We start from the raw sequence: 15,939 nt of genomic DNA, 5'->3' as shown, positions 1-15,939 counted from the left end.
CACAAAAGGGAATCACCCACCACCACTACGTGGTGTTGATGGGTTAAACGTGACTTTCAAGATACTCTATAATTTTACGATGACGTCATAAAAAACGTTTGTATTTTGGTGTAATGAGAAAGATTTAAGATTCATAACACGTAAGGGAAATCCTCGCATTGGATGACAAGTTTAAGGGAATTTTAACTAGAGTCAGGTAATTTCCAAACATTACATGATGACAATAGTTTACGAATTTGTTTGTTTTTATTAAATTATAATGAAGCTCGTAATTATTGTGTGTTCAATATCCTGTAGTAATGATCATACTGCTAGTGTCAAAGTAAAATGATTTGAATATTTAATTTACAACTATAAGAACTCAAATTTGATGGTTTGATGCGGCTCAACTACCTTTGATTGAGGCTCAACTGTTTTCCATTCCATCGGAGGTCATTATTTGGGTAAGAGTTATTCTTGCAAGATTCGGAGGAATACGGACCATTGCAGAATACCTGTCTTTCTATGGTAAATTACACTTCCAATGCGAAAGAATCATACATCGCCTGCACCCGCTACATGTGCCCTGTGCCGAAATGTATAATGATATTGCATCTAAAATCTTCTAAATACTAGAAATCGTGAGAATTTGTTACATTGGAATAATATAAAATACAGGACAGTTATACGGCCAAAATGTACCTCCTCAAAATGCCGGGTTTTAACCCGAGTGTATCCACATTGTGGTCAGGGTATTATGTCTTTGTGCACTTGTTTTGTAACATAGAGAAGGAAGCGAGACAGATCCATAACACCTTTTGATGATCAGACGTTCGTCCGTTTATTTTTGTAAACAACGTACAGGTCGCATTTATTGTCCGGTCGAGAAGAAATTTTGCACAAGTCACTTGTTTGGCCCAAGGACGAACCTTATTGGAAATATATGTTGCTTTTATTGGGTACCAAATGGGTAAATTGAATAGAATTTGGCACATATAACCAAATTAAACCTAGAAACAGGTACGTCAAATTTGTTGGAAATCGGTTCAGATATAGCTATGTCTCACATACATATATTGTTTGTCAGATTTGTTAAATTTGTCCTCCACAGCCGTAATATGCACTCCATAGTAACGATATTCGGGGAAATATATCAAATACAGCTCTGCTATGCTATTTTTACTACATTGTGCTATTTTTTCATAGATCGGTTCAGATTTGGATATAGCTCCCATATATTGTTTTCATCCGATTTCACGATTCACACAAATTCCCAAAATAAACTTTTATTTGTTATGAGTAGTTCTAATAAACATGAATAATGGTGTGGAGTATCATCAGGTCGGCCCTGCCCGACTTTTGACCTTTATTTACTGATTTTACCATTGTAACACCTTGAAATATACATGTTAGACCTCACAAAGCATATATACTCTTGATCAGATCACATAAAATTCTATGTCACGTCCATCTTTAAAAATCACTCTAGCTTCCGAACGAAATTAAATAAGTAAAAAAATTAATTAAAATGGTATTGAAAATGGGCCATGTAGGTCCACATCCTCGTATATAAAGGTACCTCCCGATATGCGGTATTTTAATGATTTTAGCGACATTATTTACCGGAATTGTTTCAAAATTGGAATTTGAAGTTTGAAATGGATGCTACAGCCTATGCCAGAAAATTGTCTGTGCAGGTCCACGTCTTCGTATAGCCCCCATATAAGGGTACCCCCCGATATTCGGTATTTTGATGATTTTAGCGACCTTATTAACCGGAATTATTTAAAAAAAAAAAAACTAAAATACCGAATATCGGGTGGTACCTCTATATTGGGGCTATACCAAAACGTGGACCTATACATGCAATGTTTTGCCGCACGCACACCCGTTAAGACATACAAATACCAATTTTCAGACAAATCCGAGAAAAATGTGGCATAAATCATCAAAATACCGAATATCGGGAGGTACCGTTATATGGGGACTATACCAGAACGTGGACCGATATATCTCATTTTCAATACCAACCATCCTAGACACAATGCAAATTGCTCTGCTAAATTTTGGAGTTCTACGTCAATAATGTGGGATGTATCGTGATTTCAACAGACAGACAGACGGATAGACAGACAGACGAACAGACAGACAGACGGACATCGTTAAATCGACTTACAATTTTATGCTGATTATGAATATATTTACTTTATGGGTTCTAAGACGAATTTTTAAGGATGTTACAAACGGAATGACAAAGTTAATATACCCTCCTTTCCAAGGTGGAGGATATAAATGGCTAAAAAGCTCAAAGCTTCATAAATCGGAATGAAACGTCAGGTATTGGTTTTTTGTCAAAACTTGGGCCTATGTAGGTAGTCCGTTTAGATGGTGGTTAATATCCTATCAGAACAAAAATATGCCTATAAGACCCATTTTAAAAACCAAAATATTCCTTGGAATACATTTGAGTAAAATTTTATCGAAATCTGGGGATGTAAAATTCAACGCACAGTTTTTCTTATTTTCATTCAGGAACAAAGCGTTCTCGCGAACAGCATTACTGGAAGAGCTAGAGTTTTCTACGGAATCTACTCTTCACTCTTTTGGTTTGCGTGAAAGTACTCCCGAGTTACTACTGTTTGAAAAGTTAGAGTGGAAGCAAAATCGGTCAAAATAGATACGGAGTTTTCTCTACGAGTGATCATGCAGGACCGTATTATTTAAATATTGTTTCAATTTTATTTTTCAATTTTTGATAAATATTGAATTTAGTGGTGTCAAAACTCTAAATAAAATTTAGTCAGACAAATTAAAAAATATCAGTCGGTTCTGCCGACAGACGTATACCCTCAGCCAATGTTCGATTAATTAAATATATCCTGATATCTGTTATGATAATTCAAACCCTTGACCCTCTATGGAGTGGGTCCTGAAGGAATGGGCCAATATTGTCCACGATATAAATATTGCGACATGCCAGGTTTGATCTTTATTGGTAACTTCTTATAAAATCCATACTCATCATGGAATGTGTGAAATATAAAGAGAACCTTATGCTTATTTTGAATTTTAAAAACGTTTTGGTTACTAAAAACTTTGACCCTTTGTGGGGGAAGTACCAGAAGGAATGGTCCTATCTCTACCGCCTTTACAACAGATCCTGTGTTGATAGAAATATTCAGAAGTGCCAAGACTACATGGAATCGACTGTTAATTTCGCGTTTTATGAGCTCCATGGATATTCAAAATTTCGACCTTTTGTGAGGGAGGTACCAGAAGGGATGAAACAATATATTTCATCTTCACACCAGAACTTAGGTTAATAAAATTATTAGGATGTGTGAAATATGAAGATAATCGGACGCTGACATCACATTTTATAAGAATTTTAATTATTCAAAATGTTGACTCTTTGTGGGGGAGGTACTTGATAGAGTGTACCGATATTGACGTAGCACTGACGCACATATATAGATTTCCAAAGTTGGACCGATATTGCTCATCTCCGAACTCGATGGAAGTTTGACAAAAATATTACGATGTACCGAGTTTGACCAAATCGAATACTCCCTTCTAGAGTTATCGTGCAGACGGACGGACGGACATCGCTAAATCGAGTGGAAATAACCTGAAACGGATTTGGTCCAAAGAGACCAAAGAGACTGAGGGTATACAAATTAACAAAATAGTGGTTATGGACATATCAACGTTTTCGGTTATGCACATATCAAAGTTGGAGGAGTGCTTTAAAATTGTTCATTAAAAACCCAATTTATTTAATTTGTATATAAAAATTGAACTGACTTATATATATTTATACATATATTTACACAAATAAAATAATTCGAATTTCAAATGGAATAAGTCGAATTACAATTTGAATCCTTGAATAACTTTTGAAATGTTTGAATAACAAAAAGGAGTGAAGTATAAATAAAATTCCCATATAACAATTGAAATATTACGAATTACAAAAAAATAATTCTTGAATTACAACCAAATATTTCGAATTATTTCTAAAAAAACTGTAGTCAAAATGGTTGTGGAACTTTCTAGCAGGTCATAATGTTGAAGGGTGTCACATGAATCAAAAAGAATCGATGCCTATTTCCTGCTTCCAACCAAGAGTGGATGGATTACCAGGCTGCAGCAGAGGTTTTTCTAATTGTGTTTTCTTATGTGCATTTTCCGATTGGGGATAAATTTAGGTATAGCCTCGTGTAAAGAAATGACATCAAAATCGTTAGGGAAGAGCTTTTTAAATATGATTATAACTTCCTTAATACTCCAGAAATTAATTTTGAATGTTGTCACTTCTCAAAATCCTCATATTTGAATGTCAAAAAGTTCTCGAAAAAAATTGTCATTCTGCTAAGCAATGAATGCATGACAAGTGAATCCATTGTTTATCGAAGTTACAAATCTTCACATAAATAAATCTGCCATCTAATAACTTGCTGCTGGGCGAGGGTGTACGCATGTCGTTATGTATCGTTCGCAATGACGCGTTTCGCTAGTTTAACATTTACAGTGGCGTAACCGTTTGGCTTTTTTCTGAAACAAAAACTAACAACGGCGGCGGCAGAAAAGCAACGAAACAAACCGTCAGTCAGCCAGCCAGCCCGCAGCAGCTCCGCCAGCACTAGCCAAGCTTAAATATATATATATACAGCTTGTCTTTTTGGAAAGTTGACGTTTGGGCCACATTGTATAAATACGGGTGTTTGAACAATTTTGAAATTTAATTCAGTGCTCACTTTCGCTTGCAACGGTTCGTGAGTTGGTTTTTTGTAAACATTTCTGGAGAAACAATCACACTATTAAAACACACGATCTTAACAACAACAGCAACAAAAAATATATCTGCCAAAATCCGTGTAGAGGCTTAAAGCGTGTATCTGCAATTCAAAACAAAATTTACAAATCTCAAAAATAAAAAAACAAACAAACCAATCCCCCCAAAAAACAACCATTAAATAAAAAAACAAAACAGCAACCTATTTAAATTTTTAATTAACTTTGCTCAAATTAAATAAACAAACAACAAAAATGAAATTCTTCATCAATGCCGCTGCTGTATTCTTGTTGGTAGCCTGCGTCTATGGTGCTGCCACCGACAAAAAAGACACCAAAGAAGAAGCTCCTGCCGAGGGAACCATCAAAATCTACAAACGTTTGATCCCAGCTGATGTGCTCAGAGGTAGGTAGTAGTGGTGGTCGGTGTTTCCCCCAAAACACCAAACGAACTGTGGATAATATTAGAAACAAAAAAATACAAAAAAAAAAAAAACAGTAGAGAAAGGGGGAAGCTTCCCCCTGCTCAAGCAACGTAAAACAAGTTTTAGTTTTCAAAAACATCGAAACATTTCTAGACGTTTTTAAATTTTCTTAGGAAAAATGTTTATAAATATGAATTAATTAGTGCTCTAGAGTTAGTTCATAATCAACTATAAATCCATGCAAATGAGAGGGGTTATTTCAAATTCTAGGTTTTTATTGAAATTTGAGAATTTTTAAATGAAACTTTAAAGAAAAAATGATAATTTAATTAATTATTTTTTTTTTTAATTTGGGGTATTTTTGAATGAAAACTTCAAAAGAAATTATAACGATGGTTTTTTTAACTTCAGTTGCATGTTCGGAATTGAGAATTAAGGTCCTTTTCTAAAAAAAAAAAAAAAATAAAAAAAAAAATCAACTTAAGTCATTTTGTGCATCATCGGTGGTTATTCAATGTAAGCCATGAACACCTCTTATCATACAAAACGTGCCACACCTCAACCGCAAAATTGGGACCACTTGCCGGCCGGTTGCTCTTTCAAAGAGTATTAATTATTTAATTTTTTTTCGGTTTTCGCAATAAAATCGTGTATTCGACACACCTTTTATGAATTTTTCAAAGCTCGGGTTTGGACATTTTTTTTTCTGTTTGTCTTAACATACAGCCTGAACTTTAATCTCTGCATGTGGGATCAAAAAAATCCAACAAATGTGTATTGAAAATAATGGTTTTTTTGAAACGACTTACACCATGAATGACTTCATTGCAGAAACCATATCAGGATTTTCAGCTAGACCGGTTTTGTGATCACCCATCTGTGTTACGTTTTCGATATAATGGCTAATTGTTGAGCGAGAGAGAGGAAAAAAAGATATGCCTTCATCAGTTACCTCTGAATATGGTAGCTTGACAACGGCAACGTCGATGTGGAAAATGTCTATTTTTTTCTAATCCCAATACCGTATAGACCACCACAACCAGTCTTGTTACGTTTGAGACAATTTGATGGAATTGTGTGGAACAAAATGGAACAATTGCACAATCGAGGGGTGTTTTGTATGGAATTTGGATATTGGGGACATGTTTTAATGGCTTATGAGCAATTGTTTAAATTTTTCAAAAATTTTTTGTGCAATTTTTCAATTGGATTTATTTATTTATTTATTTATTTTTGAGATTGAAATGAATTTTGAATTTTAATAAAATTATTCATTATCAAACTTGTCATCAGATTATTAACTCTAAAGGTGATGACACATAAGCAACATGGCATCACGACAAGGCATAGAAGATGTCAAATTCTAAAAAAACGAAGGATTCGGCTGTGACATTCCATTATGATGTGTCAACAAATGTGCCAAACTACTTACCTTAAGCCTTATGTCTTAACCATGTGCCTCTCCACTATCTATTTGAATAGAATTCGCAAATTGTTATAAAATTTAAAATTTTAGACTCAACTTGAATCTCGTGAAATGGCTACATTTTTAATTTTTTTACCCTACACCACATAAGGGTAAGGGTATTATGTTTATGGAGAAGGAAGCGAGACCCATAGTTACTTTTGAGGATCTTCATGGTATTACATTCTGAGTCCATGTCAATACGCCTGTCCGTCCGTCCATATGTTTTTGTGAACAAAATGTAGGTCGCATTTATTATCCTGTTGAGATTAAGTTTTCCAAAAAAAAAAACATTTATTTGGTCCAAGGACAAGGCCTATTGAAATTGGTGAGAATCGTTTCAAAAAAAAAAAAAAAAAAAAAAAAACTGCAACATAGTCAAACGCCATAATTTTTATATGGCCCATAATAACTTTTGAGGATCTTCATGGAATCACATTTTGAGTCGATGTCAGTACGTCAGTCAAAATTTATTATCCGGTGGAGATGAAATTTTCCAAAAAAAAAAGAGAAAAAAAAAAACATTTGTTTGGTCCAAGGACGGAGCCCATTGAAATTGGTGAGAATCAGTTTAAATATAGATATAGCTTCCATATATTGGCTGAGATAAAAAACTGCAACAAAATCAAACACCATAATTTTTTAATTTTATTGAATGAAAGCAAAAAATGTCGGAAATAGCGTCAAACTTTAGAATAAGTTCAGACTTGTTTGAATTGGTCAGCTTTGCCACGAGTTATGGCCTTCAAACGGACAATGAAACCATCACACGCTGCACGAATGTTGCTTTGCGGTATTTTGGCCCACTCCCGGCGAAGCGCTTGCTTGAGGTGATCGACACTTTGGTATTATTTTAGTACCAACCTTGCTTTCCAAAATACTCCAGACACAATAGTCCAACGGATTGGTATCCGGAGATTTTGGTGGTCATTGTGTAGAAATATCTAAAGTCTGCGGCCAAAGAGTTTGCATGTCCAAGGCTTTAATACACCCTCCAGAATATTTTCACGATAATATTCGGCATATATTCTGATGTCATGGTCGATTGATACGAGGGAAGAGCGACCATCGGTTGTTATGGTGGCCCACACCATCACCATGACAGGCGCTTGAGTTCTGGTGGCCAACGGAAGGTGCACATTTTCAGCTGACCTCTTTGGCAAGTAAACACGATCATTTTGTTTGTTTACAATCTGCTGGACAACGAATGTTTTCTCATCGGAGAAAACCAAATTCGGCAGTTTACCACTTTCGGCCAAGCGAAGCAACTCGTTAGCTCCTTTGAGTCTATTTTCTTTCTGTTGCGGTGTAAGTTCTTGATTCTCATTCTTAAATATTTACCTAATGAAATATTGCGATATGTTCAGCTCATGAGCTATTTTTCGGCCACTGCGACGCGGGTTTCGATCAAGTCGCTTCTTTACTTTTCGGAAAATTTCTACTGATGTTGCTGTTTTCATCTGTCCACTTCCTTGACTTCGGGCTACGGTACCAGTATCACGGCAACGAGCGACGAGACACAAAAGATTTATTCACATTTAAATTCTGGAGTCCTCTTACGATAGCCACTTGTGATTCTCCAGCCAAATATAAAGAAATCACACTATCATGCTTGAATTCCATAACGAATAACTTTTTTTCTGGATAATTCTCACCAAAATGCTTTTGTACGCTTGTAAACGATATAATGAGCTGTCACTGGAACAATGTTAACAAATGTCGCACGAGTGGCTTAGAAATGACAGCGGTCGGAAGTTGGTTGCAGTTTTTTTATCTCACCCTATAGATTATCTATAGGCATCCGGTGTTAATTGGAGAGTATCTACGATTAAAGTCAGTATGATGAAAAAAATATTCAATAACCCAACTGATTTTTTTGCACATACATCTTCCATCTAGGACCACTGACAATGTAGGTGCGACTCATCCAAAGCCTGTATACAATTTCTACGTACATTTACATAGCGATGGCCTAAGCCGTCAGACGAATCCGAAATCTACCGACAATGTAAGCGAATGTTAGATGGGTCCGAAATCTACCGACATTGTAGGCGAAGGCTAGATGGGTTCGAAATCTATCGACAGCAGATTCAGATGCAAGTGCGATGAACACATTTTATTTTATTATATTTGGTTTTGTTCTTTAATGCTAACATGGATTTGGTTTCACAATACGCCTCATCTAAATGCTAGTTGTATGCTATTAACCACTGTTATTTAATTTTTTCCTATTGACAAAATATCATACATTTGGATGGGTATTAAATTGTAATGGCCAGCTGACTGCTGGGAATAATTTTTTTTCTGAGGTAAACAGAATTTGGTTCACTTTCTTTCTTTCTCTCTCTGTATTGGCTATAGACTAATTTTCAAAATTATATTGTTCAAAGTTCCCAATTTTTGCCCCTCTCGGCATGTTTCTCATGGTTAGTCAGGTTTTTTAGAGGTAGTAAAGTCACTCTGGTCTGGTAAAGTCATTCGACTTCGAAAACAATTTACATATATCTGCTTAGATAGAAATATTTTTTCAATATTTTGATTTGATTTCTGAAAATCCATAAATAATAAATGCTTTTAAATATTTTAAAAATTTATGGCAATTTCAGTTACCGCACTTAATCATTTCAAGGATATTGTAGCACTAAAATTAATTACATGGTCTCATGGTATTTTAATTAACATTTATTCTCTCACTTTTACAAATAAATGTTTAATTAAATCCATTCGATGTACATTTCTCAAACTTAATCTTGGCCAAATTGGCGTTGCCTTGTTTAAACTAACTAATTGATAACCATGAGGAGCAAAAACCGAACAAAACAAAAAAAAAAAAAACAACAAAATAATAATAATTGTGACTGTTGCAAGTGGAGTAATTAATTAACCAATCACTTTTATTTTGAGTTAGTAGAAAAAAACAAGTTCCATTTGTGGTGTGTGTGTGTGACGATGGTAATTTTCCAATTCTCTGTCCCCTCACACTTTTCAGCCTCTTTGCAACATGTTGCAACAGTATGCACTTATTCATAAAACATGTCTCTCACATTTGTTGCCATAATAAAATAAATATCCATTGACATAATTGGAACGTTTCGTTTCGTTTGTTTGGTGAGTGAGTGAGCGTGTGTGTGTGTAGTTTTCTGTAATTTATCGCAAATACTTGCAGACATTCATACATATATATGGACATATCATTTACCACATTTTTTTGACAAACGAAAATTTCGAAATTTTTGTAAAAGGCGGCATAAAATGCATACGGTATGGGCTTTGAAATAAATGGTAAACAAATTGAGAGGGAGGGAGAGAGAGGGAGAGAAGGAAAACTAAAAGCCTATATGGAACACAAGGAAATGAGAACAAATGTCGATTTTAATTAGGGATTGCCCTCTTTAATGGTAATCACATTTACGTTGCGTGTTGTGTTGTTTTGAAAATTAATACCCTGAGAAAATATTGGAAAAGAAACCTACTCATACCATAGACTATTGGATATCTATATATAAAATAAAAATTAAAAAAAACATTTAGTTGTTGCAAAATGGTCAGGTTTAATCCCTTTATTGTTGTTTTTATAAAAACAATGTTTGTTTATTAGTGGAGAAGGATGGTAATGTTTACCAGGGGGTAGGGCAGGGAATACCTAGGTTTCGGAAAGAGCCAATAATCCTTATCAGTTCCCTTGTTTTTTGTCTGGGATATTCTTTTTGTCAGACGTTATTTTAAAAATAACTCCTATGACAAAAAACATTTATAATAACTTATCAATTTAGAACGGCTGGTCCAATTTGATTCTCTTTCGAAGTTTCGAATTGACTGAAATTCTCTTTTACAAAAGAAAATTTTGGAAAATGGCACGACGAATCAGTAATTTTTCACCGTTTGAATATTTCTATACCTTAATCAACAATAGATCAAACGAGAAAATGGAAAAAATCGACTCATTCCTGCAAGTACCCTCTCCCAATGGGCAAACTTTTTCTATAACACTATGCGAAAAAATTCAATTTTTTTCCAGAAAAAATTAAAAAAAAAAAATACAGAAAATTTTTTTCCAGAAAAAATTAAGTAGAATTGAATACCCTCAACATTTGGAACAAATTTGGAAATATTCAAAGAAAAAAGCAATAAATAAATAATAATAATAATAATAATAATAATAATAATAATAATAATAATAATAATAATAATAATAATTATAACAATAATACTAATGATAATAATAATAATATAAAACAAGGACGAGAAGGATTATATTAAAAATATATATATCATAGCCGAGTTCCGCCAAATGGAAACGTACATCCCGAAATTCACTCTATTTTAGCTGATATTGGCCATTATTTGCATAATCGGATTAAATCGGATTAAGGATATATACAGGGTGATTAAAAAACTGCAACAAACGCCATAACTTTTAATTTTGTTGAATGAAAGCAAAAAAATGTCGAAAGTAGAATAAAATTTTAGAATAAGTCTAGATTTGTTCGAATTGGTCAACTTTGGCTCGAATTATGGCCTTCATGAAACCGCCACACGCTGCCCGAATGTTGCTCTGCGGTATTTTGGCCCATTCCCGGCGAAGCGCTTGTTTGAGGTGATCGACACTTTGGTATTTTTTAGCGCCAACCTTGCTTTCCAAAATACTCCAGAAACAATAATTCTACGGATTGGTATCAGGAGATTTTGAGCGCTGGAAATGAAGCGAAGAACCTCAATTTGTAACCATTTTTGGTTGGCGCGTGCTGAGTGCGCTGGTGCTGAGTCCTGTTGGAATGTCCAAGGTCTGCGGCTAAAATGTTTGCGTGCCCAAGGCTTTAATAGCCCCTCCAGAATATTTTCGCGACAATATTCGGCATTTAATCTGATGCCACGCTCGATTAATTTGAGCGGAGAGCGACCATCGGCTGTTATGGCGGTCCACGCCATCACCAAGGCCGGCGCATGCGTTCTGGTACCCTACCGAAGTTGCACATTTTCAGCTAACCTCTTTGCCAAGTAAACACGATCATTTTGTTTGTTTACAAACTGCTCGACAACGAAGGTTTTCTCATCGGAGAAAACTGGATTCGACAGTTCAACACTTTCGGCCAAGTGGAGAAACTCTTTAGCTCTTTTGAGTCTATTTTCTTTCCGTTGCGGTATAAGTTCTTGTACTTTTCGGAATTTCAATGGCTTTACCCCGAGCTCATTTTTCAATAGTTGCCGAATGGAATATTGGGACATATTCAGCTCACGAACCATTTTTCGGCCACAAATGCGCAAAGACATAATACCTTGACCATTATGTGGTGTAGGGTATAAAAATATCGTTATTTTGAGGGCTATAGAAAGACCTGGACCTGCATAGACAATTTTCTGTCATAGACTGTAATACTCATTTCGAACTTCAACTACGAAATATGAAACAATTTCGATGAATAATGGTGCTAAAATCATCAGAATGCCGAATACTAGGAGGTACCGATATATGGAGGCTATACGAAGTCCTGATCCTCAATTCTTGTTCTTCCTTGTTTTTGTAAAGGAAGGATATGTGAAATGAAAAAATTTATAAAGGAGGTACTTTTCATTTCATATTTTCATAGAACAAGAATCCAGCCCCTGGACCTGCATAGACAATTTTCTGTCATAGACTGTAGGTTCTGTTGCGAACTCTCATTACGAAATTTTAAAATATTCCAGTGAGCAATTTCGCTAAAATCATCAAAATACCGAGTATCGGGAGGTACAGTAACAGTATACCTAAACATGGACCTATATAGCCCATATTCAAACCGACTACAATTTTTTCGGAAGCTAGAGTGATTTCCACAGACGGGCATATAGTCAGATGGACATCGCTTTGAATTTCACGCGGATCAAGAATATGTATACTTTGTGGAGTCTAAAATGTATATTTCGAGGTGTTACAAACGGAATGACAAACTTAATATGCCCTCCATACTACGGTGGAGGATATAAAATTGGAGTATGACGAGTGCTCCGGTTCAAATTCGAGCAAATTTTTTTTTAACTACAATTCAAACAAGCATTTCGGACCCATTACCCACCATCTTACCAAAGAATGACACAGTATATAGTCACGGCTTCTTATTTGCGCGACAGGAAACAAAGAATATGCACAAATTGAGAGTTATGCTTAAATTTGCAGCTCTTTGGGTCATATCGGGCCCTTAAGTACTGTATGAGGGTTAATCGGTTCTTTTGTAATTCCCAACGTGAGATTTGTTTATGTTCAGATTTTTTTTAATCTTTCTTCAGACATTAAAAAATTCTCCTTCCAAATGACAAACAGCCACAGCTGATCTATGCCTCTGTCGGACGCCATACAACAACCACAACCCGGATTTGAATTAGTTACTGTAGTTTTAATAAAAAAAAAGTTATTCCAGATGAATACGTTTTGTTGACTGCAACTAAATATAAATCAAGTTCAATGTAATACAAACGAATAACCATTGTTTTTATTCATTCCGCTTTTTTGCTCCATTGTTTATTGCCTTGCCGCTTTGTGATTTTAATTCAAGCACAAAAATAATGTCAGATCGTAGATGATTATTTAATACAGCTGGTTGGCTGTCGATGGAAATTATGTGGTTCAGATTGAAAGTGAAAGTTTTACGTGAGACGTGAGTGATTTAAATTTAGGCATTTAAGTGATGCGGGTGAATCACAATACGTGGAGACCAGTTTTTTTTTTCTTTTGGTAAAATGCAAAACAAAACAAGTTTCACAAAATCAAATAATAAAAAAAATATATAATAGCTTTTTGTTTTGTGTTGAATATTAAAAGCAAATGGAAAAGATGCCGTTAAAAATGTAAATAACCGGTCATCTGATACAGTGGTGAAGATGGGAGAGTTGTTAATGGGCAAAATTTTAGAGTTTTGAATGGCGAGCTTTTCGTAGAGGCATGCAGAAGTTAGGGTCATTCGATTGGGCATCTAGATTGTGATTTATATTTGTATCACTTGAAATTTTTATGTCACTCAATACCTTTTCCCAGACATCCTATTAATTATTATTTTTCTCTTTCTTTGTAGATTTCCCCGGCATGTGCTTTGCTTCCACCCGCTGTGCTACCGTTGAAGTTGGCAAATCATGGGAATTGACACCATTCTGTGGTCGCTCAACTTGCGTACAAAATGAAGAAGATCCCTCAAAGTAAGTCCCATAATATTATCCCCACTCAAAATTCAATCAAAAATTAAATGATTTTTTTTTTTTGCAATTTCTCCAGATTGTTGGAATTGGTTGAAGACTGTGGTCCATTGCCATTGGCCAATGACAAGTGCAAATTGGACACTGAAAAGACCAACAAGACAGCTGCCTTCCCCTACTGCTGTCCCGTCTTCACCTGTGAACCTGGTGTAAAATTGGAATACCCTGAAGCTGTTAAGGAAACCAAGAAGGAATAAATTTATTTAAAAACAAAAACAACTTTATTCTAAGCCTAAAACAACACCGCCCAAACATCTTCTGTAAATAAACAATAAAAAACAAACACCCAAAAAATTCCAAAACAAAAACCCAAATCTCCACAATCCTTTACTTGTAGGAAGACACAAAAACCTATTTTGATTCTACTTTTAACAAGAAAAAAAAAATAATTCCTAACGTGATAATAACAGACTTTTATGTATAAGTGTCCTAGTTAGGATAATCGTTATGTACATAGAACATTCTTTTTGTTTTGCTTTCATTTTTTACACATATGTACATTACAAAATTTGAAACTAAGAAAAAGGAACACGAAAAACAATATGTCCAACTCACATACCACAATTTACTGATTATAACAAAATTAACTCAAAACAAAATTATAAAAAAAATTATTTATTATTTTTTTCTTGAGATTAAAATGTGATCTTGGATTCAAATTGATATACATACAAAAAGGATAACAGAAACCAATTTGACAATAAAATTATGGTTTATAAATTTAACATAGCAATGTGTTCAATATTTACCGGGAAAGTCCAGCAGATTATGAAAGTAAAAAAGTTGTAACTTTGAATATCCTCCACCATTCGGAAAGAATTTTGCAATTAAAAAAAAAGAAAAGAAACACGTTAAAAATTCTGTAAAAATCTTAAAAAATACCGAATGTAGCCGTTATATTAAGGTTTATACCACGCCGTAGACCTGCATAGGCAACTTTTGTCATAAGCCATTACAATATCAATATACGAAACTTGAAAAAAATCGGTGAATAATGTAGCTATAATCATCAAAATACCGAATATCGGGAGGTGCTGTTATATGGGGTCTATAAGAAGACGTGGACCTGTACGCACAATTTTCTGTCTGTGACTGTAGTATCCGTTATGAGCTTCAAGTACCAAGTTTGAAACAATTCCGGTGAATAAACTACAAATACCAAATTTGAAATAATTAATGTGAATAAAGTATCTAAAATCAATAAAAGGTACTATTATATGGGGGCTACAGCAAAACGTGGAGCTGCACAGACATTTTTCAGTCATAGGCTGTAGTATCCATTGCGAACTTCAAGTACCAAATTTGGAACATTTCCGGTGAATAAAGTTGCTACAATCATCAAAGTACCGAATATCGGGAGGTGCCGTTATGTGGAGGCTATACGAAGACGTGGATCAGCAAAGACAATTTTCTGTCGTAGACTGTAGGGTCCAAGTACCAAATTTGAAAAAATTTCGGTAAAAAATGTCGCTAAAATCATCAAAATACCAAATATCGGAAGGTGCCGTTATATGGGGGCTATACGAAGGCGTGGACCTTTACGGACAATTTTCTGTTATAGGCTGTAGTATCCATTACAAGCTTCAAATACCAAATTTTAAACAATTCCGGTAAATAATGTCGCTAAAATCACCAAAATACCGAATATTGGGAGATACCGTTATATGGGGCTATGCGAAGACATTAACCTGCACAAACAATTTTCTGTCATAGGCTATAGCATCCATTAAAAACTTCAAATACCAAATTTTGAAACAATTCCGGTAAATAATGTCACTAAAATCACCAAAATACCGAAAGTAGGGAGGTACCATTATATGGGGTCTATACGAAGACGTGGACCTGCACAGACAGTTTTCTATCTTAAGCTATAGGATCCATTACGAATTTCAAATACCAAATTTGAAACAATTCCGGTGAATAATATCGCTAAAATCATCAAAATACCGAATATCAGAAGGTGCCGTTATATGGGGGCTATACGAAGGCGTGGACCTTTACGGAGAATTTTCTGTTATAGGCTGTAGTATCCATTGCGAACTTCAAATACCC

General features: G+C 34.9%; 1 protein-coding gene across 1 annotated transcript; it reads left to right on the top strand.

Moving 5' to 3' along the window:
* Positions 1-4,711: 4,711 nt before the first annotated feature.
* On the top strand, positions 4,712-14,276 carry LOC101888253 (MoaC family). The gene is made up of 3 exons (XM_005183457.4): positions 4,712-5,179; positions 13,710-13,830; positions 13,907-14,276. The coding sequence occupies exons 1-3, from the start codon at positions 5,029-5,031 to the stop codon at positions 14,082-14,084; spliced, it is 450 nt and encodes a 149-aa protein (XP_005183514.1). The 5' UTR covers positions 4,712-5,028; the 3' UTR covers positions 14,085-14,276.
* The last annotated feature ends 1,663 nt before the right edge of the window (positions 14,277-15,939 follow it).

This window comes from Musca domestica, unplaced genomic scaffold (assembly GCF_030504385.1).
Source record: "Musca domestica strain aabys unplaced genomic scaffold, Musca_domestica.polishedcontigs.V.1.1 14, whole genome shotgun sequence".
In the NCBI taxonomy this organism is placed as follows: Eukaryota; Metazoa; Arthropoda; class Insecta; order Diptera; family Muscidae; genus Musca; species Musca domestica.
The sequence above is the reverse complement of the archived record's forward strand: the minus strand, read 5'-3'. Positions and strand labels throughout refer to the sequence as shown.